The sequence below is a fragment of the Mandrillus leucophaeus genome, unplaced genomic scaffold (assembly GCF_000951045.1).
Source record: "Mandrillus leucophaeus isolate KB7577 unplaced genomic scaffold, Mleu.le_1.0 Scaffold214, whole genome shotgun sequence".
NCBI classification, from domain to species: domain Eukaryota; kingdom Metazoa; phylum Chordata; class Mammalia; order Primates; family Cercopithecidae; genus Mandrillus; species Mandrillus leucophaeus.
This window is the reverse complement of record NW_012102188.1, coordinates 4,011,549-4,034,706: the sequence shown is the minus strand read 5'-3', so window position 1 is coordinate 4,034,706 and position 23,158 is coordinate 4,011,549. Positions and strand designations below refer to the sequence as shown.

Here is a 23,158-nt window from a genome sequence, read left to right as displayed (position 1 = left end):
AACATCCCAGTTCATCTGCCACAAATGTGGAGGAAGCAGATACTAGCAGTGGTTACTAACTGCTAATTGTAAAGACTGTGGCCCATGTAGATGGCAAAGGCAGGGAGATGCAGCATGCAGCGCAGCGTGGCACTGATACTGGCAGACACCTTAGCAGACGTAGGGACTTTAACTGCAGAGAAAAGGTAAGGTTGCACTAAGAACTGTGAATCAGCCCTTTGGGGCTGAAAATTGACAGCGTTGGGATAAGTGGAACTGGGAAGACAGCAGAAGTAGAAAAATAAAGTTCAATTTATTTAAAAAAAATAAATTGGAAACAAGGAGGAAGAAGAAGTGTTGGCAAAAAGCATTATGAGGTACAGGGTCAAGGAAGACAAGGAAAGCTTTGGCAAGAAGGGCAGATGGGGTGCAGAATTATGCTTCAATTCCAGAAAGGAAAGCACTGGGGTAGATACAAGGTTGGGGCTGGCAGAAGAGTAGCAGCTCAGAGATCATTAACACCTGATCCATTTAATTTCCTAGGTAATCAAAGACACTACGGAATATAATCTGCATCTTCAAAAGTGTACCTTTTGTACAATATGGCAAGGTATAAATAAGTACACACCTAAGCTCTAGACTTTTGTTCTATCCTCTCTGCATTTCAGTGTGGATGAATACAGTTTGGGAAGAAAGGAAAGAAGAACCAGCAGTTTTAAGCCCTTACTATGTGCTATGCAAAGTGTGTTCATTAACATTGTTGCTTTCAATCTTAAAGCATGGATTGAAGACAGGCAGTATTACCCACACTTCACAGATGCAGAAAGTAAATCTCAGGCTAAGGCGGGAGGAAAAGGGAGTTCACCAAATAAGCAGGAGCCTATCTGAAGCCTGATGCAGCTGGTCCTAGAGCCAGTTTTCCATTTCCCCCCAGCCTCCACCTGTTTAAGCTTCTAGACCAGCAGGAGGAGGGAGGGGTCAGAGCAGCTGAGGGCCAGGAGAGATGTGAAAAACTCTAGGTGGAGACCAAGGGGAGGGCAGAGTGTGCCCTCAGTTCATGTGCACGAGAGGGGAGCTGATATTTGCACAGTAGTCAGGGTCACATGAGTGATCATGGTACAGCGAGAAGTTCTCCCTCCCAGGGCCAGGTCACAGGGTTTGTTTCTGTTCAATCCGGATTCTTCCAGTAAAAGCTTCAACTTTCCACAGTGAAGCTGAGAGCCTCCCAAAGTGCTGGCTACCTGCTGAGCGCCCCTGTAACTCTGACACAGTAGTAATTTGAGCCTCTGCAATTGCCGTCTGCTTTCTGTGAAAGTCCCTTCCGTGCCCACTGACCCTTGAGTGGGCCTTTGAGCTGCTGACGTTCAGCTGGAACTTGAAGGTAAGAATACAGCTTAAAAGAAATTCTGTACCTAACTCGTTAATTGATTTTTTTTAACCTTTAGCCACATAGGTGTGACTTTATAGATGCATTTACTCAAACCAGAAAAGATCCTAAGAATCTGATAAAATAATATAAAAGAGCTTTGTAACCAAAAGCCTCCAGCCTAAAAATTCAGACCTAGATTCAGGACCCCAGGCAATCACCTCCAAAGGCTCTCTCCCCTATAATACTATCTCTGTCTTCCACCCTGATCTTTTCCCAGATACACTCTCTGTCCCACCCTCCTCCACGGCCAGCTCAACTTCTCTGGCCAAGACTATTTCTTCTTCCATGAGAGTCCTCCTCTTATGCCAGCCATTGACTAAGACACATGCTGGGCCTGCAAGGGGACTGAACCAGATCCTGTGCTCCAGGGTCCAGACTTATAAGCAAGTAACTATAGGACATGGAGTAAGATCTATAAAGTTTTGCACACAAAATACTATAAGATCCCATGGAAAGGAGTGATTACTTCTGTTTACAGAGTCAGGGATGCCTTCACAAAGGAGGCCATAGTGATCTGGCCTGATAGGATGAAAAGGTTCCTGCTGGCTGCTCAAGGGAAAATGTGTGTGTCTAAATGCCTGACTCTTCAAGGACAGGAACCATGTGCTGATGTGGCCCAGCAATGAGGGGCTTGGGGAGGGTGAGAAGGACTTGGGACTTCTCCTGTGGGAACCAGCAGATCCCTCTGCTCCCACTGCACTACCCAGCTGCCCCAATCTCTTGCCGCATCTCCTTCTCCCAGCTTTAGCCAGGTTCTATCACTCCCCATGCAGGCCTCCAACAAGAGCAATACAGTGGGATCCACAGTACACTGGACAGCCAAGCCCTTAACTGCCCTGGTCCTCAGCAGCAGGTACCCTTCTGCACACACTCACAGCCATGCCCACGCCCTTGGTCATCAGCTACCTGCGCAGAGCAATGCCTACCACAGAGTTGGTCGATGTTTTGCATGAATGATTCTCAAGACATTATTTCCAGGCCAGAGCCCTAAGCTCACATGTACACCTGCCTACAGGTATACATTGGGAAGTCCCACAAATACGTCAGACTCAACCCCAGAATTAGACTCACCATTCCCCTCACCCCCACACTATGGAGAACCTTCTCACTGTATCCTCACATGGTCTTTCCTCTATGTGCACACATCCCTGGTGTTGCCTTGTGTGTCCTAATCTCCTCTCATTACAAGGATACCAAATTGGAATGGGTCTCATCCTAGTGGCCTCATTTTAACTTAATCACCTCCTCAAAGACATTATCTCCAAATACAGCCACATGCTAACATACTATGGATTAAGACTTCAACATACGAACTTAGAGAGACACAATTCAAATCATGATAACATCCGTCTTAGTTCATTTTGTGTTGCTATAACCAAATACCTGAGGCTGGGTAATTTAAAAATATAAAAGGTTTATTTTGAATCATGATTCTGATGGCTGAAAAGTCCAAGAGCATGGTGCTGGCATCTGCTCAGCTTCCGGTGAGAGCCATGCTGCATCAAGACGTGGTGAAGAAATAGAAAGGCAAGTGAACATGTGCAAAGGGACCAAACTCACCCACTTCTGGGAGATGGCATTAATCTGCTCATGTGGAATCCACCCTTATGGCCCAAACACCTCTCACGAGACCCCATCTCCCAGCACTGCCATACTGGCAGTTAAACCTCAACAGAGAGTTTTGGTGGGGACTAACCACATCCAAACCACAGCAGTATCCAAAAAGTATAAAATTTTGTAATTTTACATTTATATATATATACTTTTTGTTCATAACTATGTATAAATAGTTTTCTATAACTATGACTGCCATAACAAATTATCAAAAATTTAGCAGCTTAAAACAACACACGTTTATCCAAACAGGTGTCTCTGCATAAAATCAAGGTGTTGGCAGGGCTGTGTTCCCTTCTGGAGGCTCTGAAGAAGAATCCCTTCCAAGCTCATTCTGGTTGTTGGCAGAATTCAGATTCATGTGGCTGTAGGACAGAGGTCCCATTTGCCTGTTGATTGAGGTTCATTCTCAGCCTCTGGAGGCCATGCTTTGTCTTGTGTTCCCCTTTGTCTCTAAGCCATCAATGGCAAGTTGAGTCCTTCTCATACTTCCAAACTCTCCAGTCACTTCTTCTACCATATGACTCTCTGACTGGCTCCTCTGCACCCTTGCCCACTTTTAAGTGCCCTTGTGGTCACATTAGGCCCACCTGGATAATACAGGACATGCTCATGGCCTTAAGGTTCTTCTCTTTTTTTTTTAAGATGGAATCTCGCTTTGTCGCCCTCCACCTCCCGGGTTCACGCCATTTTCCTGCCTCAGCCTCCCAAGTAGCTGGGACTACAGGCGTGAGCCACCATGCCTGGCCTGCCTTAAGCTTCTTAACCTAAATTCCACATGCAAAGCCCTTTGCCACACAATGTAATGTATTAGGAATTAGGACGTGGACATCTGTAGGGCCATTATTCTGCCTACAACAATATACATTTGAAAAAGACAGAAATACAATTCTGTGTGATAGATGTTTTCCTTGTACATTTGGACTTTTTCCAAATTTTCTGCAATGTATGCCTTTAAATTCACAATTTAAAAAGGCAATTTTTAAAGAAAGAATATAGGATTTGTATACAGATGTTGGCTGTGATCCTGGGCAAGTTATGATCGTGTAACTCTCAGCTTCCTCACATTTATGAGGGTGATAATTATTCCTTCCTAATAAAATTGTCATATGAATTAAGAGAGAAAAAGAAAAGTCCATGAAGGACCTAATATAGAAGGCCTGCAAGAAATGTTTGTTCTTATCCCTCCTCTTCTAAATTTGATCACACCGTAATCTCAGGAGTACTGTCCAAACTCCACCTTCTTTGATGTATTATAAATACAGCTGCTTTTCATATTTGAAATTTTTCAGAAATAATTTGCCTTTCATTTTCCGAAAATTGTCTTCATCTTAAAGGGCTCAGCTCAATCTGGAAGCAGAAGCCACCACGAAAACTGGCCTCGCTAATCTGGGCACCTGGTTTTCTCATCCATTCCATGAAGCAGCTGGGCCAGATTATTTTATTCAACCTCTAGCAAGCATGTACTGTTACATTTTCTGTAAGGACCCTTTCAGCTCTGAAGTTCTATCACTCATATTCAGCAAAAGTTAAAATAAATTAATGTATACAAGGCACTCAGCCCAGCGATGGTAAATTGAAGTGTTTGATAAATGTTAGCTTTTAACTACTATTTCATTAGTAACAGTAGTAATAAATGTCTTCTGGCACCCCAGTAGCCAGTTATCCTTGAGTAATAGTGGCTTACTTCTTCAGCTTTCTCCTTTTGGTGCATTTAAAAGTCTTCCCTCAATATAACAATGACAAAACACATACACACACACACACACAATGCAAAACTGGGCAAAGGAGATATTTCTCCTACAAATGGCCAATAAGCACATGAAAAGATGCTCAACATCATTAATCATTAGGGAAATGTGAATCAAAACCCCAATGAGCTATTTATCACCCCACACCCATTAGGATGGCTATTATCAAAAACAAAAAAACAAACAAACAACACAGGAAACAACAAGTGTTAATGACAATTTGGAAAAACTGGAACACTTATGCACTGCTTGTAAAATTTAAGATGGTGCAGCTGCTGTGGAAGATGCTGTAACATTTTCTCAAAATGTTAAACATAGAATTACCAGATGATCTAGCAATCTCGCTTCTGAGTATATACCAAAAAGAATTGAAAGCAATAATTCAAAGAGATATTTGTACATCGATGTTCACAGAGACCTAATTCACGACAGCCAAAAGTTTCCATCAACAGATGAATGGATAAACAAAATATAAGCTGGGCATGGTGGCTCACGCCTGTAATCCCAACACTTTGGGAAGTCAAGGTGGGTGGATCACCTGAAGTCAGGAGTTCAAGACGAGCCTGGCCAACATGGCGAAACTCTGTCTCTACTAAAATTACAAAAATTAGCCAGGCATGGTGGTGGGCACCTGTAATCCCAGTCACTCAGGAGGCTGAGGCATGAGAATCGCTTGAACCCTGGAGGCAGAGGTTGCAGTGAGCCAAGATCATGCCATTGCACTCCAGCCTGGGCAACAGAGTTGGACTCTGTCTCAAAAAATAAAAATGGTATATACCTACAGTGAACTAAGGAAGGAAATCCTATCACATGCTACAACACAGATGAGCCTTGAAGAGATTAAATCAAGTTTGCAATTAAGCATAAGATTAAGCTTAATTAATAAGACATTCACAAAAGGACAGATATTATGTGATTCCACCTAAATAAGGTATATAGAGTCCATAGAGAAATAGAGTAAAACGGTGGTTGTCAGGAGCTGAGGGAGGGGGAATGGGAAGTTATTGTTTAATGGATACAGAGTTTCTGTCTGGGAAGATGAAAAAATTCTGGAAAAGGATGGTTATAATGATTGCACAACAATGTGAATGTACTTAATGCCTCTGAACTGTACGCCTAAAGACAGTTAAAATGATCAATTTTGTATTAAGTGTATTTTACCACAACTTCTTTAAAAATCTCCTCTATTCTTTTCCCATAGGGACCCCCAACGCTGAGACACTATGGCCCTGACCTCAGAGTTAGGGAAACAGATAAAACTGAAAGAGGTGGAGGGGACCCTCCTGCAGTCTGCAACTGTGGACAACTGGAGCCAAATCCAGAGCTTCGAGGCCAAACCAGATGATCTCCTCATCTGCACCTACCCTAAAGCAGGTGACTGCAGGGCAGGAGGGACAGCAAAGACCTGCTGAGCCAGCACCGGCTTGTCACTTAAGTTAGAATTCCCCTTGAGAGGAAACCTGCTCCTTCTTATTGTTCCACAGTGGGGTTCAGAGCTCAGGACTCATGCAGGATGCCTGATATGCCTGGGGTTTCCAGGAAAGCTGCTGTGCTCTGCCATGCACTGGTCCTGGGTTGGGGGAGCCTTGCCTGTGCTGCTCCACTCCCTACAGAGATCAAAGTCCATCCCTCTTGGCTAACAGGATCCTGACCTGAGTGGAGGTTGATGCAAACACCAAGCTCTACATCTCCTTTGTTTACTCCGGACTCTTCAGGGAAGATCGTCTAACAGGTTTCTCCTTCTCACCCTTCCTTTCTGAGCCTCAGGGACAACATGGATTCAGGAAATTGTGGATATGATTGAACAGAATGGGGACGTGGAGAAGTGCCAGCGAGCCATCATCCAACACCGCCATCCTTTCATTGAGTGGGCTCGGCCACCCCAACCTTCTGGTGAGAGCACCTCCCTCTTTCTTTCTTCCTGTTTTCTTTCACTCTCTCTTCTGTTTTCCCCTGTCTTTTCTTACTTTTCTCTTCTCTCCTCTCTCTCTCTCTCTCTGCCCCCTCTGTCCTTCCTCTTCTCTCTCTCCCTCCCTCTCTCCTTACTCTTCTCTTTCTCTTTCTCTCTCATTTTCACTGTCATATGTTTCTTCCTTTTATCTTCCTCTCATCCTCTGTCTACATATTATTTAAGATTTTTTGCCAAAAGTGAATCACCAAGTGAAAAGGGTGTGTGCTAGGGTCAGATTCTGCCTTGTTTTCTTCTTAAGCCCTCCTTCTGATCATGTGCAACTGTAGGACATACTGAAGATGTGAGAAACTGTAAGCCATTTATTCCCTCTTCTCTCTGTACCCCAACCTGATAAAGCCCAGTGCAACTAGGCGAGTATCCAAGAATCAATCACACACACACACACACACACACACACACACACACACACACACACACACCCCATTGCATTTGGAACCAATTATTTCTATTCAATAGAGAAGACTTTTCAGGTAATGCTCAACCTGGAAGTGTTTCTCTTCACATCAAAAAATAAAGGAAGCTAAAAAATATAACCAGAAGGCTATATTTCAAGTAACTAGAGCTGCTGGAACTATTTTGCAAAACAAGGATAGGAGGAAGGCCTACTTCCCTAAGTTGCAGCATTGCAGAGATCCATGTGATAGAAAACTGGAAGCACAGTAGCTGAAGCTATGAAAATGTAGTCAATGCAACTCTAGCATGAAGTCTAGACTTGGAGCAACTGTAGACAGAGGTCCGATAAATCCCTAAAAATGTCCTGAGCTAGAAAGTCCCTGATCTGATGCACACAAGACACTTGTAACCTGTACAAGCAGGCGTCTCCAAGTCAGAATAGCCTTAAAGGATTTTGATCTCCCCTATGATCCCACCATCCAGCCCCTGTGGCTCCTCTGGCTCTCAAAGAGAAGAGAATGGTCACTAGGTAGGTAACCACCGGCTTTGTAACCCAGTGCCCTGCTCTGAACTACCTGTGGGACTCTGACCCCATAAACAGGCCAGACTCTGCCTGCTTAACCACGGTCTCACTCCATGTGCCATCAGGGGCTGCTGTTTTGTGTGTGTCTGGTCTTCTGCTCCTTGAGCAGCAGGATGGTATAATAGGTAAGGACTACCAGGGTTTAAATCCTGACTCCTTCACTCACCTCATGACGTTTGAATCTTGACTCTGTCACTCACCTCACAATGTTTACATAACCTCTCTGTGTCACAGTTTCCTTAGCTGCAAAGTGTGGATAGAATCAAGGCCTATCTCAAAGAGTTGTTGTGAGCATTAACAAATCCAATACAGGTAAAAAGCCTGAAGCATTGCCTGACACTCAGAGGATACTATCTACGTGTGAGGCATCTTTACTAACCACCTCTCTAGGCCCCATGACCCCATGTGTTCCCTAATTATCTAAGACCAGCATTTTTTGTTTATTTAAAGAAGGAGACTAGCTCTGTCACCCAGGCTGGAGTGCAGTGGTGCCATCATAGGTCACTGCAACCTGGAACTCCTGGGCTTAGGCAATCTTCCCACCTCAGACTCCCGAGTAGCTGGGACTACAGGTGAACACTGCCACACCTGGCAAATTTTTTAACTGTTTGTAGAGATAGGGTTTCATTATGTTTCCTAGATTGCTCTCAAACACCTGGTTTCAAGCAATCCTCCTGCCTTGGCCTTCCAAGCCACTGGGATCACAAACATGAGCCACCAGACCCAGCTCAAGAACAGCTTTTGATCTTTGTTCTACCTCCTGCCCCTGCTGCTGCCCAGTGTCTTACCTCTGACAATGTGAGAGATTAAAGAAAGAAGAGAGGCCTAAACAAGATTTCCAATGAAGTATTCTTAGCAGTAGAGAGCAGAGTGTTCAATCACTAAATCAGCATTAAAAACCAGGATAGAGCTATAGAATCCGGAGAAAGAATGGTAATCAATCAGCCAGCTTGGCATGTTCTACAGAGGAACCCTGGCCTCTTTATGAACGAGGGTGCCCTGTGTGAGAGTAACAAACGGTCTCAGCCTTTATGATCTGCCCGGCCACAGACAGCTGAATGCTGGCTGGAGACTCAGCTGTGCAGTGGTTGGTTGTTTGTTTGAGACGAAGTCTGGCTCTATTGCCCAGGCTGGAGTGCAATGGCATGGTCTCGGCCCACTGCAACCTCTGCCTCCTGGGTTCAAGCAATTCTCCTGCCTCAGCCTCCCAAGTAGCTGGAATTACAGGCACCTGCCAGCGTGCCTGGCTAATTTTTGGTATTTTTAGTAGAGTCGGGGGGTTTTACCATGTTGGCCAGGGTGGTCTTGAACTCCTAACCTCGTGGTCCACCCGCCTTGGCCTCCCAAAGCGTTGAGATTATAGGCATGAGCCACTGCACCCGGCCAGTGGCTTTCTTTCACAGCAGATAATCCCTGCTAGCCGAGGTGAGGAGCACCACTGGGAGGAGACCAGGTGCTGATGTAGACTCATGGCTGTTGGCCAAAGGTCTCAACCACCCTTGGAGCATTCTGGAGTGGTCAGGCACTACTGGACAATGGACGAGCTTGTACTTTGCATGGTCAGTCTCCCTTCCAGGCCCCCCTTCTGCTCCTCCATCAACTCCCAGCCTCACAGACGTTCTGTGACAAAAGGGATTGCATCTGTGACCCACAAAGAATTGGTTTGGAAAGACTTTGAAAAGACCTGTGTGCATGTGTGTGCATGCATGCGTGTGTGTGAACTGTATATAGGTGAAATCTAGGAATGATCCACTCCATTTCAGCAAACATCTATGCTCAAGGGCCTATGCTGCTCATAAGACTTCACACCTACTTGCCCTCAATAAGTTATGGTCCCATGGAAGAAACCAATGCAGATGATGTAACAACAAGCATGAAGCGCTATTGGCAGGGTGAGGGGAACATGGCCAAAGAACAGTTCCTGGAGGTGACACCTGAAACGATAAACTGCTGTCATTACTAATTTTCTGCTTCTGTCTCCTGCCAGACCACAAACTCTGATGGCAAGAAACAAGTTCTGTTTGACTTTGTACTCCCATGGGGCTGTTTCTACAGTATTGGCTGAATTGATTTATCCCACACAGCCACATGCAATTTGGCACAAATCCCAAGGCTAAAATCTTAGTGCAGCTGATGAAGGCCAAAAATGACCTCGTTTGCCCCCTTCTTTCCCGCTAGTGGGCTTGGGAACGGGCCCTGCAGCCTGGGCTGTGTCATGCACACTCTCCATGCTGTGCTTCTCCACCCTGAGTCTGAGCAACCATCATGGTGTTCCTGGTGGGTGAGGCAACCCCATGGGGCTTTTCTGAATCACTGATGAGAGAGAGGTGGGGCAAGGGTGTGGTGGGGCAGAATGTACAATGTACCTATGTTTGTAAAAGAAAACACTGGTCAACTGCTTTATGTAAAGCCCCAGCTCCACAGTATCTCTCTCCTGTAGGGGTTTTTTGGCAGAAAAATTTGGAGCTGGAGCTGGGCTGAGTCCACCAACAGGGCTGGATCAGGAGTAGGAGCAGGCTTTCTTACTTGTCATAGGCAGGAAGGATGACTGTGAGCCATCAGAGGACCATAATGACTGAGTACAGATTTCCCAGTTAGAGAACTGAGTCTCTTTTAGGCATTAAGTGGTTACTGCCCACAGGGCATTAAATCAGGTGTAACAGGAAAGAGGAGAGCCATGAGTACCAGGAAGGAAATCAACCGGCCTGCAGATCTCACTTTCTGGCAGATTCCTTGAATTTGCTCCCCAGCTTGGAACTGAGAGTCCAACTCCACCCATAACCTTCCCTTCTGTCCTCTATGTCTGCTAAGGTTTCTTATAGTTTTCATCTCTGTGTTTCTCTACATTGTGCTTCTTTAGCTCTGCTACTGTTTTTCTTTTCAGCTATGTATGTTTTGCTATTTAACCCTACTCATTGTAGGTTTTCACGTCCAAACACTTTATAAATCTTCCCAGTCTTTTTAGTAGTCTCTTGTTTCCTTGATCATGTTTTCAATTTTCTCTTGCATTCCTCTGCACTTTTTTTTGAGACAGGGTCTTACTCTGTCACCCAGGCTAGAGTGCAGTGGTGCAATCACAGCTCACTGCAGCCTCAATCTCTTGAGCTCAAACAATCCTCCCATCTCAGCCTCCCGAGTAAGTAGCTAGGACTACAGGTGTGTATCGCCATGCCCAGCTAATTTTGGCTTTTTTTTTTTTTAGAGACAGGATTTCACCATGTTGCCCAGGTTGGTCTTGAACTCCTGAGCTCAAGCAATCCACCTGCCTCAACCTCCCAAAGCACCAAAATTACAGATGTGAGCCACTACACCTGGTCTTCTTTGCATATTGTAAACATAGTTATTTATATTCTCTATCAGGTACCCAATAATGGAGGTCACTAAGGGTTTAGTTCTTCCACCTGTTTTTTTCTGCTCTTGTTCATAAGGCTTTTCCCTCATTTGTTTTGTAATTTTGTATAAAAAGTTTTTTTCTCCCTCTCTTGATCTCACACCTACATTGGAACATTTCCAATCTACAATAGTTTAACTTCTGGTCCAAGCAGGTAGTATGATTTCATATCCATGCATGTAGTATGAAAACAGGATAGTGGTTATGAGTTCTCAAGAAAGCCTCTTTTTCTGCACCCAGAGGTGAGGCAAGGAAATTACTTTACCTCTCTTTGTCAGTAGGTGGTGTTTTTCTCTCTAACCTTTCACTGAGGTAGAAGGCATTTGAGTTTCTCCTGCTAATGCATGGGTCTCTGTTCCTAATCTGTGCCTCACTAAAGCCCAGGCCTACCAGCCTCCTCCCTGAGCAGCGGTCACTGAACTGAGGACTGGGTGTCCGATGGGTGAACCCACTCCAGGCAGCTGTCATCAAAGCCTTTGCCCACTTCTCCATCTTGCAGCTCCCTCCCTCTTCACTTTGGTCCCTGGAGGCTCCCCTTATTTTCTTATGAGCCTGATTCTGCACTTAAATGAGTGTTTGGTGTTTTCATCAGAATCTGCAGGTGTGTGATTAACAGGAAAGATCTTCATAATGTTCAGGCCACCATGTCACTAGCACTGAAAGTACTTGGAGAGACCCTTGAAGAGTGAGCGGGACTGACCAGATGTGTAGAGATGAGGGCTGGAGGGAGGCACAGGGGCCTGGGGCAGCAGGACCAGATGTGTAGAGATGAGGGCTGGAGGGAGGCACAGGGGCCTGGGGAAGCAGGACCAGATGTGTAGAGATGAGGGCTGGAGGGAGGCACAGGGGCCTGGAGCAGCAGGACCAGGGCACGTGAAAGGACCGAGTGTGAGCTGGCGTAGAGGTGGAGCTGAGGAAACAGACTAGAGGCAGGACAGCTTTGCAGGTCTTCTAAGGAATACGGACTTCAAAAACAGCTAAAGATGGTTTTCCAACTTTTCTTTTTAGTGCCCAAACACTTTTTTATTTAACAAAAATTACCATCACTACATGATCCAGCAATTCCACCTCTGGGCATATATCCCAAAGAAATAAAAACGTAGTCTCAAACAGATACCTGTACACCCACATTCAAAATCACATTATTCACAATAGCCCAAAGGTGGAAACAACCCAAGTGGCCACCAATGGACGAATTGAGAAACAAGATGCGGATACACACACAATGGAACAGTATTTGGTCTTAAAGAGGAAGGAGATTCTCAGCACTAACTTGACCCAGCTCCTCTGACGTGATTTGCATGAGCCTCTGATTCCCAAACCAGAGTGGAAGCTCCTTAGGGAGAAGGTCTGTGTTTTTATCATCTTTGTTGCCTTTTCCCCCTAACCTCAGCTTAACACAATGTTTGCACAAAGTGCTCATTAAGGCTTTTAAATGAGAGAGTAGAAATCATGACTCACAGGCCAGCAAGCATATATGTTTTTAGAAATGAAACAAGTGATTGCAAACAGGCCAGGTACATGAGACAGCCTGCTGCAGGCACATGGGGGTCATCTCTGGCTGGCAGGAAGGTGAGGGAGGCCTCTGCTCTCTGGTCCTAGCTGACTGTGCCTCAGCAAGACATCACCTGCCCTTTCTCAGCTTCTATCACCTCATCCTTAAAGTGACAGAGTAAATTAACTCTAAGGCCCCATCCAGGACTCAAGCTGTGTGATTCCACAAAAATGAAAATTAATAATCCCATTGTAAAATCCCAGAAGAAAGTCAAGAGACTAGCAGAAAGATAGGTGGGTGATGGGATATCCTGGACAGAGCCTGGATCATGAGGTCCCCGGGTAGTGCTTGTACTACACAGATGTTTCCTCTTGAACTATTTTAAAGGTGTGGAAAAAGCCAAAGCAACGCCCTCTCCACGGATACTAAAGACTCACCTTTCCACTCAGCTGCTGCCGCCATCTTTCTGGGAAAACAACTGCAAGGTAAGATACCAACAGCTCCCTGTGACGGAAGGGAGAGTAAGCCAACCAAAGCGAGTCCTGCAGACCCCAACGCAGAACATTCGTCATCACCTTTGCCTCTCCACTGTCTCTGATGCTTACCAGCAAAGACAAAAAGTAAAGTTCTACACTCAGCAGGACATTCACCTGAACAGTTTCAAATAGGACATGAAGGCAGGAGCCAGACTACATATTTGGAAGAAACTAGAGAAATGAGGAGGCAGTGAGTGCAGTAAGTGTAGCTGTGAAATGAAGGGGAGAAGATGATGATCCTAGGCTGCAGGCCATGGGGAGGCTCTCTAACAAACCAGGGAGGGAAGAATGAAAGGAAAAGAGTTAAAGATCTCCCCAAACTGTAAACAGATGAACAGAGCAATGCTCTTGAGGACACCCCACCTCATCCTCTGGTAGACTTTGAGTTCCTTGTTTTATTTATTCTGTGACTTTATTTGTATGCACCGCAGAGCCTAATAAGCTCCTGGCACATAGAGGGCATTAGACACGTGCTTTCTGAGTAAATACGGAAGTGGCTGTAGAGCAAGTAGAGTCAAGGGTGCAAACTGAGCTGCCAGCCTTGGTAAGAAAGTGGGGCACTGTTTCCTTAAAGGCAGGAAGGAAGGGGAAAGAAGGGCTAAGAAAGATATGTTCTAGGGGACTGGAGTGAAGTTGGAGGACTCACATCAAATGACTTCAGGCCTTTCAGTAATGCTGGATAAGGGGACAAAAACTTCCATTTCCAGAACTATGGCAAACTAGGTATTCTGAACCCCTGAAGCACTTATATGTAAAACATCCAGGATTACAGCATTTAAAAAATCACAAGTTTCCTTTTAAATGCATAACTGAGATCAAAATAAAGTCCCTAGGTTTATAAACTGCAGAGGGAACTGAAACTCAGAGAGGCAAGTTGAGACTGGGACTCTCCTGGGGAAATTTGATGACCTGGATAATCCAACAACTTGAGTTTTAATGGCTGCACAGGGACAGGGTCAAAGCCCAGGGCACAAGGAAGCAGAAGAATGAGGAGCCAAAGCCGGGACTGCTGAAGGGCTACATCCTCAATGGATGGGTGGAGGAGGCAGAGGAAGACCTTGGGGAACCGCTCTGCCTCGACCTAGGCTCTCAGCTCCCTTGAGAATGTGTAGCCACAGGTTTCCTCTCTCAGGGTTTGAAATTCAAAATTGTACTCCTTGCATTGTCCAAGAAACTACAGGCAGAGAAATTACACAAGGTAGACCCCACAGCCAGTGTTCTCAGGTCCTCTCTGGAGGGACACAGCTGCAACTTAGACCCCCCATAGGATCCCCACTTGAGCTCACCATCCCACATTACAAAATACACAAAAGAACAAGCCACCATGAGACACAGTCTTCAGAAAGAACCTGTGGAAGAGTCAGACCTCAGGAACTTCAGACAATATAATTATCAGCTGTAGAAATAAAAGAAGGTTCAAGTTGTGTGAATAAATGAAAGAGTGAATCAAAAATAAAAAAGAAATAAGATGCTACTTTTAGACACAGAATTATTAAGTGAATAAATGGAATTTCTGTAACAAAAAAATATAAAATCATGGAAATTAAAAACTCAAGCATAGGTTAAAGTGCAGAACAGCTGCACAGAGAATTAGTGAACTCAGACAGGAAGCTTTGAGGGTAAAGGTTTGAGGAGAGAAGAGAGACCTGTGGCTAGAGCTAAGAGCCAAGAGATGGAGCACGGGAGGGATTAATAAAAGGATTACCAAGCAGCAATGAAGAGGAAGAAAACTGAGGATAAAAAATTTAGAAACTCGGGGAATTTTTTAAATCAACATTTCTTAAAGCCTTCTTTACTGGTGCTTGGCAGCTTGGTAAGTTGGAGAAGAGAAGATGGGCAGTAGGACTTAGTAGACAGTAATAGAGTCAGTGCTTTCAGGAGAAGTGTTCCTCAACCTTAGCACTTGCTCTAAAGGGCCTGGGAGTTGATATAATCAGGCATGACAAGACACGCAGGTACAGTGGTGACTGTCATAAGGAAGAAGTATATCCTCGCAGATCCCTAGAACGGGAGGCATGGCATGTCACACAGAGCCTCACAGGGAAGCAATGGGATAGGTCAGGAGGCAGAGAGAGTGAGTAGGAGACATGGGCAAGAGCCTTGATGTGGTTTCTTTGGAAAGGAACAGATGAGACAGGGTAAGGAGGCTTGGGATTGGCCAGTTTGAACCATTGCAGCAGGCTTTCAGCCACAGGGGCTGGGCCTAGTCATCTGGTATCTGACCCTGGGGTGATCAGGGCAGGTGAATAGTGGCCCAGTGTGTAAGAGCCCAGCAGTGGAGGTGTTGGGGGTGTAGGTTCTAGGGTGTTGTAGGCAGTTCCTCCAGAGTCAGCAAAACCCTAGGATGTCAAAGTATCAGATGCAGAATATAAAAGACATAATTAATACAGCACTCCTGACATTTGGGGCAGATTTTTCTTTCTTGTGGGTGGGAGCAGGGGGACTCTTCTGTGTATTGTAGAATGTAGAACAGCATCCTTGGCCCCTGCATGGATGCCGGTAGCACCACCACTCCAAGTTGTGAAACCAAAAATGTCTCCGGACATTGCCAAATGTCCCCTAGTGGACACAACCATCCCATCATCCCCAGTTGAGAACCGCTTAAAAGTGAATGAATGAAAAAGCACAGCATTGAAATAGCTGCTCATAGATCTGAGATGTGTAGTCAAGAGGCCCATTTGGGATTGATGCTGTTAAAATGTGAACTGAGTACTGGAAAAAAAAAGTCAGATTTCATAAAATGAAAGGTTGGGAGGGTGGAGGGATGTGAAGTTGTGGGCAAAGTGGAACTTGAAGGAACTTTGTAGGGGCAGAGCTGAAATTATTAGAGATGGAAATCATTCAAGCTGAGGAGGCCAGGAGAAAAAAAGAAGCTATTTTCTTGCTCTGTGACTCAAACTCTTAAACATGAAGCTTCTGTGCATCTTTGGGAGGGTGCGAGAGGGGTCATCAGTTTACGCTGATACTGTGGAAGTCTCCTATTCACGTGGCAGGTCATAGTTTATAGAGAAATATTTTGCTCCTGATACCAAAGGGGCAATCAGGCAATCTAATCTTCAACAATCCCTAATTGATTAGCTAATTAAAAGGACTGAGTTTGAAGTAGAGAGCAGACTGATGATGAAGCAGGGACAGAAAAAAGAGAGAGGTCACAAGGCCAAGCACCACAACACTGAGCCAGAGTGCACAGCAACCTGCAGGATGGCTCCGCCTAAGGGAACTCTGGGAAGGTCCACTTTTTATACCATCTTTTACCCACCTCTTTTCTTACCCCGAAGTTCCTTTATGTAGCTCGAAATGCCAAAGACTGTATGGTTTCCTACTACCATTTCCAAAGGATGAACCACATGCTTCCTGACCCTGGTACCTGGGAAGAATATTTTGAAACCTTCATCAATGGAAAAGGTACAGGAACATCCTTCACAGCCTTGCATTCTCACTCCAGCTAGGCTGGGTCTAGGGAATCACAGGTAGCCTTTTATCCCCTAGAATGCCTGCACCTCATCAGGTGTGTCCTACCACAGACTGGGACTGGGCAGAGCAAGCTGGCCACTTTCTAAGTATATGCCCACAGCCCTCAGCAGACATCTTCCACCTGATTCAAAGCCTTTAATTAGAGTCATCCTCTTCCAAAGGGTGTCCTTGTCCCTATGTGATTGCACATAATAGACAGGAAGCCACTTTAGGGAAGATGTTGGGGCAAGTAACTCCAAGGCTGTCCCCATCTACATCACCCTCAAAATCAAACAGATCAGAACTCTTACAACATATCTAACCCAGAATTTGGGTTTTCTCTCTCTAACTCACAGGAAAATCCCTAACACTCAGAAGGCTTTGTACGATGCCTACATAGACCATTCTGTTTCTTGTGTCTATTTCAGTGGTTTGGGGTTCCTGGTTTGACCATGTGAAAGGATGGTGGGAGATGAAAGACAGACACCAGATTCTCTTCCTCTTCTATGAGGACATAAAGAGGGTGAGTGAAGGCTCTGCAGAAGAACCATTTTAAAGTGGTTCTTCAGGTGCAGAGAAATTCAAAGTTGTTTCAAAGGACATCCCAGAGAATTGTAGTATTTTTTTCTGATACTCTCAGCCATTTCAGTCCAATGTTACCCTTGCCACAGGACCCAAAGCATGAAATTCGGAAGGTGATGCAGTTCATGGGAAAGAACTTGGATGAAACAGTGCTAGATAAAATTGTCCAGGAGACGTCATTTGAGAAAATGAAAGAAAATCCCATGACAAATCGTTCTACAGTTTCCAAATCTATCATGGACCAGTCAATTTCTTCCTTCATGAGAAAAGGTGTGTGGGGCCTCTTTTATCATACACTCAGATTGTCTCATAACATCCTGCCTGCCTCTTAGCGTACAATATTGAGTTTTATTAATTCTAAAACAATGTGCTTCAACTATTCCCAATATGTGTTTCTAATAAAAGCAGGGATTTGATCCTGCTGTAAAAGAGAGCTTTCTAGGATATTGCTCCAGTATTTGGTTGCAAGGAACAGAGAGTCCCCCAAGCCAGCCCCAATGAAAGGGGCTTACTGTGAGGATTCACACTGGACAATAAAGGAAATGCAATCACATAGAAAACTAGGAAGAGGAGCCACCACTGGTCCAGACCTCCCAGGGGCCCCTGGTTCTCAGGGTCCAGGAATCAGCAGCAGGAGGGATGGCTCTTTGCTCCAACGCTCCACCACTTACAGGACTCGGCTGCTTTTCACGTATCTATTAGGCATGGCTTCCTCTGCTGACCAGCTTCCCGTCTCTCCACCCATCACAACTTTCTCCCTCTTTATAACTTCTGATGACTCAGTTTCTGCTCATAACTTGGTCTTGACCCTTGCCCAAACCTGCTCTACTTCATGAGTTTCAACAACTACTCTTGAGAACTGCCTCATCCTCAGTATTTCTTAGTTCCTCCCAAAGGAGGAATTCTAATTGGCCCACCTAGTATTTTTTAAGAAAAAAAACTTTATCACTTTCTAATTTAAAAAGCAAAACATGTCATTGTTAAATATTAAATTGGGCTGGGCAGATTGATTCATGCCCATAATCCCACATCTTGGAAGGCCGAGGCATGAGGATTGCTTGAGGCTAGGAGTTCAAAAGTAGCCTGGGAAACACAGCAAGACCCCATCTCTACAAAAAAAATTAATTAGCTGGGTGTGGTGCTGCATCCCTGTATTCCCAGCTTCTCAGGAGGCTGAGGTGGGAGGATCACATGAGCTCAGGAGTTTGAGAATGCAGTGAGCTAGGACCTTGCCACTGTACTCCAGCCTGGGTGACAGAGCAAGACACCAGCTCTTCTTAAAAAATAAATTGGCTGGGCATGGTGGCTCATGCCTGTAATCCCAGCACTTTGGGAGGCCCAGGCAGGCAGATCATGAGGTCAAGAGATCGAGACCATCCTGGCCAACATGGTGAAACCCTGTCTCTACTAAAAATACAAAAATTAGCTGAGCATGGTGGTACACGCCTGTAGTCCCAGCTGTTCAGGAGGCTCAGGCAGGAGAATCACTTGAACCCAGGAGGCAGAGGTTGCAGTGAGCCAGGATCACGCCACCATACTCCAGCCTGGCAACAGAGCGAGATTTGTCTCCATAAATAAATAAATAAATACATAAATAAAATCAATATAAAATTATATTTTTTAAAAGTCTCTCCACCAAAACTCCACCTTCAAGAAGTAACTACCAAAAGTATGGAAGTCCCTTTCTCTCTCATTTATAACATACACATTTTTTATTCACAACAGTGAAATCATGGTATACACACCACTTTGAAACATCTTTTCATCTTCCTCTTTGATTTTGCACGTGCTTGAATTTATGTTGTTGCATTTTCCAATCTACAACAGTGTTCCATACCAAACCAAACAAACCAAAAAAATTCTACCCCTTTTCTCTTTGGATAATCAGTGGTAATGATTTGTCAAGGTGCCCTTCTTCAGGCTCATACATAACCATCTTTCTATACACCCTACTTCTTCAGACTCATACAGACATAAAGATATGTAACCATAATGAAAGCTTGCTCCCTAAAATGCAGAATGGGGTCATATTTTATACCTTTACTTATCAGGATATGAGAAACCCCTCTGGGGCAAGGCAGATAGACTCATACAACTCATTGATTTTTTGGTCCAATGTTATACCAAGCTAAGGATACATCATAATTCATCCAACTATTCCCTTAATGATAGACACTATAATTATTGTTGTTTTCAATGTTTGTTTTTACACATAATGTTACAGTAAGTATCTTTGTGCATAAATTATTATTTCCTGATGCTTTTATTTCTGTTGCATAATTTTCTGGAAGAGGTATTGGTGGGGAAAATAGTATTTCCCCTGTTTAAAATTAGTTTAAGTTGTTGTTTGGTGAAAAATAGTACCTCATTCATATTTTTCCAAAATTATTTTTTATTGGGATATAATCAAAATACCAAAAATGCACAGATCTTAAGTATATAGTTCAACTCATTTTGATAAATGTATACACCCACACTACCAGCACCCCAATCAAGATAGGAAACATTTTCATCACCCCAGAAAGTTCCCTCTTGTGCCCCTTTTCAGTCAATGTCTACCTCCAGGGACAACCATTTTTCCTATTTCTATTACTCTAGATTGATTTTGCCTGTTGCTGGACTTCACATAAATGGAATCTCACAGTATTTACTTTCTTGTGTCTGGTGTCTTTTGCTCAACATAATGTTTTGAGATTCCTCCATGTGGTTCTGTGTCTGTAGTTCATCCTTCTTTTATGTCTATGTAGTAATCCATCGGGTAAATACACTACAGGTGGGGCCAGGTCATGCAGGTCACTAGCTGCCTTGGGTCAGTTGTCCAGCTGACTTAGAAGTCCATCCCCTGCACAGAGTCCCCTAGGACTGCTTCTTATTGAAGAGCTGCTCACGGACAGGTGTCCACTGAAGGGGGAGTTGGGTGAGTCAGGTACGTGGACAGGCCAGATTCAGTATGGGCACTACACCACTTTACTCAGGGACACCACGTCTTTCAATCAGAGAGTGACACTCCTGTCTTGGCTTCCTTTTTCTAGGAACTGTGGGGGATTGGAAAAACCACTTCACTGTTGCCCAGAATGAGAGGTTTGATGACATCTATAGAAAAAAGATGGAAGGAACCTCCATAAACTTCTGCATGGAACTCTGAGCAAGATGTAAACACAATTAAAAGGTGGATGGCAAGAGTGCAAACACTGTCTTCAATCCTTCAGTCCCAGCCAGAAGAATCTCTGAAAGCATATTGTGAATGTATAGGATGTAGTACAAACGATCTCTGTGATGATTAACAGTATGTCACTACTTCATTTTTAAAAAGGGATCATGTCTAATGCCCATTTTCCCAACTATTCTTTCCGAAGTAAGATATAAGATAGCTTAATAAACTAAGTAAAACATATGACTTGAATACAAAAGGATTGTTTCAATCCCCATTATTCTGGAAAGTGTGTCCTAGTCTCCCAGTCTATAATATCATACTACCTTCAATATAAGTCCAAATATTAGGCTATATCTATATTAATAACAAAATTTCTGGCATCTGTCCTGACCATTCAGGCACCTCCAGCCTGGGCTCAATCCTGGAGTTCTGTCTGGTCACTATCAGAAGGAACACTACACTTTGAGGGCAACCCTGGTGCAGCCGGCCCTGAGGAAACATGGCCTGAGTGCTCTCACAGGTGGGTGGGAATAAAATGGAAGTGCCCAGAGGAGATGTCAGAAGACCAAAACCTGATTAATAGTTCTAGTGGTAGGTCATATAGGAAACAGAAAGCATGATGGTGGCCTTTTGGGAACCCAAGTTGTGTCCTGGTTAAAGCAGAAAGGTGGAGACAGGATGGCTGTCAATAATGTTAGCATGGGCATGGCTCCCAGACATGGAGGTAATTGGGTCTTGGCTTCAATGCCACCCTTTTGGGAAGCCCTAAACCAAGTGAGGTGTTCTTTTCCCACACTTCCCATATTTGTCCCAGTTGCAGCCCTGTTGTTATGTATTTACTCGGCAATTTCTTATCTATACCTCTCACTTAATTGTTAATTTTCTGGGGTTCAGTCTCATGCAGTATTTATTCCTAGTACCTAATACAGTGCCTGGCACACAGCAAGTGCCCTTGAGAACTTCTAGAGGGAGTTAAAAAATGCATGGATAAATGACTGCGACAAATCACAGATTTTCAACTTTGACCCTTTTAGTCCCAAATAGTGGCATTCCATAGCTGAGGGTAGTAGGAGCAGTTCACCTTGGAAGCAGGAAATAAGAGGAATAAATGAAGCCAACTAAAATTCTGACTGCTTGTTGTTGGATTTCGTAGGGTATTTTTTTTTTAAATTGGGTCTTGCTATGTTGCCCAGGCTGGTCTCAACTGACTGCTTTTTATTATTACCATGCACTGGCAATTCCAAACAATGTCAGTGTTAAAATACTTCTCCCTGAAAAAAAAAAAAGAAAAGAAAAGAAAAGTGAAAAGAAAAGAAAAACTCCTATTGGCCTAAGTTCTAAATAATAGCTAGGTTACTACCGAGTTTTAACTATATGCATGTGAGCTTCAAATAAGCAACTTTTTATTATGTAAATAAATAAAAGTGATCTGTATCTCCACTAGATTGTAAACTTTTTGTTGTTTGGTTTCATGTCTTATTCACCTGTGTATGGAAATTAATTCAGAAACCCCAGGCATAGAGTCTACCTCTACAATTCCGGCAGGCAGATGTAGTTCTGCCTCCTTCCTTCCAAGGTTAAGTTCATAACAAAGCTCACTGCAGGTATAACCTGTGTCTCCAACCCTGCAATATTTGGATATTGCTGTGTAAACAGTAGATTTGGCATAGATGATGGTGGCACAGTAGTTGTAAAGGAAAAGAAGCAGAACACATGAGTTTGTTCAATTCTCTCATTCTCTGAAATGACTTGGGGTTTTCAGTTGTATCCAGAATTTAAAACAGTAAAATTTAAGAGTGTGAACAGCAACGTTCACACCTTTGTTTAGTAAGTACAAAGTTGTCCTCATACAGGACGTTTACTGACTTTGAATAATAACTTTAAAAACAAAATTTACTCTTTTCTAAGTGTTATTTGTTTTAAAATTTAAGAAGGAATCAAGAAAATAAAACCTTACACCAGTGGTATGATTTAGTAATTGTCTGACTTATACTTTTTGTAGACATTTTAGTATTATTAAAATTGTCATTCTGATTTTTTTACTGACGTGAGTCTATACAAAAAGTTGAATACAAGTTTCACTGACTACATTTCTTTACTATTATTATTATTTGTCTCTATTCATGATTAACACTGAAAATAATTTTGTTGTATAAAGAAGTAATGTTGATATGGTTTGGCTGTGTCCCTACCCAAATTTCATCTTGAATTATAGTTCCTGTAATTCCCACATGTTGTGGGAGGGACCCTGTGGGAGATCATTGAATCATTGAGGCAGTTTTCCCCATACTGTTCTCATAATAGTGAATAAGATCGGATGATTTTATAAGGGGTTTCCTCTTTCACTTGGCTCTCATTCTCTCTTGCCTGTCACCAGGTAAGACATACCTTTTCACCTTCTGCCATGATTGTGAGGCCTCCTCAGCCACGTGGAACTGAGTCCATTAAACCTCTTTTCCTTTATAAATTACCCAGTCTTGGGTATGTCATTATCAGCACTGTGAAAATAGACTAATAAAGTAAATTGGTACTGGTAGAGTGGGGTGCTATCATAAAGACAGCCAAAAATGTGGAAGTTACTTTGGAACTGGGTAATAGGCAGAGGTTGGAACAGTTTGGAGGGCTCAGAAGAAGCCAAGAAAATGTGGAAAAGTTTGGAACTTCCTAGAGACTTGTTGAATGGCTTTGACCAAAGTGCTTATAATAATATGGACAATCAAATCCATGCTGAGGTGGTCTCAGGTGGAGATGAGAAACTTGTTGGGAACCGGAGTAAAGGTGACTCTTGCTATGTTTTAGGGAAGAAAGTGGTGGCATTTTGTCCAC

General features: G+C 43.8%; 1 protein-coding gene across 4 annotated transcripts; it reads left to right on the top strand.

Moving 5' to 3' along the window:
* The first annotated feature begins 927 nt into the window (after positions 1-927).
* On the top strand, positions 928-20,575 carry SULT1C2 (sulfotransferase family, cytosolic, 1C, member 2). 4 transcript variants are annotated; one of them, XM_011980549.1, is made up of 9 exons: positions 928-1,360; positions 5,975-6,147; positions 6,541-6,666; positions 10,924-11,018; positions 13,057-13,092; positions 16,422-16,548; positions 17,025-17,119; positions 17,268-17,448; positions 20,211-20,575. In XM_011980549.1, the coding sequence occupies exons 2-9, from the start codon at positions 5,997-5,999 to the stop codon at positions 20,321-20,323; spliced, it is 924 nt and encodes a 307-aa protein (XP_011835939.1). In that variant the 5' UTR covers positions 928-1,360; positions 5,975-5,996; the 3' UTR covers positions 20,324-20,575. The 4 variants fall into 4 exon arrangements, with proteins under 4 accessions (XP_011835939.1, XP_011835940.1, XP_011835938.1 ...); XM_011980550.1 differs by lacking the exon at positions 10,924-11,018 and having other exon boundaries at positions 12,995-13,092; positions 20,211-20,570; XM_011980548.1 differs by lacking the exon at positions 10,924-11,018 and having other exon boundaries at positions 1,154-1,360; positions 12,953-13,092.
* The last annotated feature ends 2,583 nt before the right edge of the window (positions 20,576-23,158 follow it).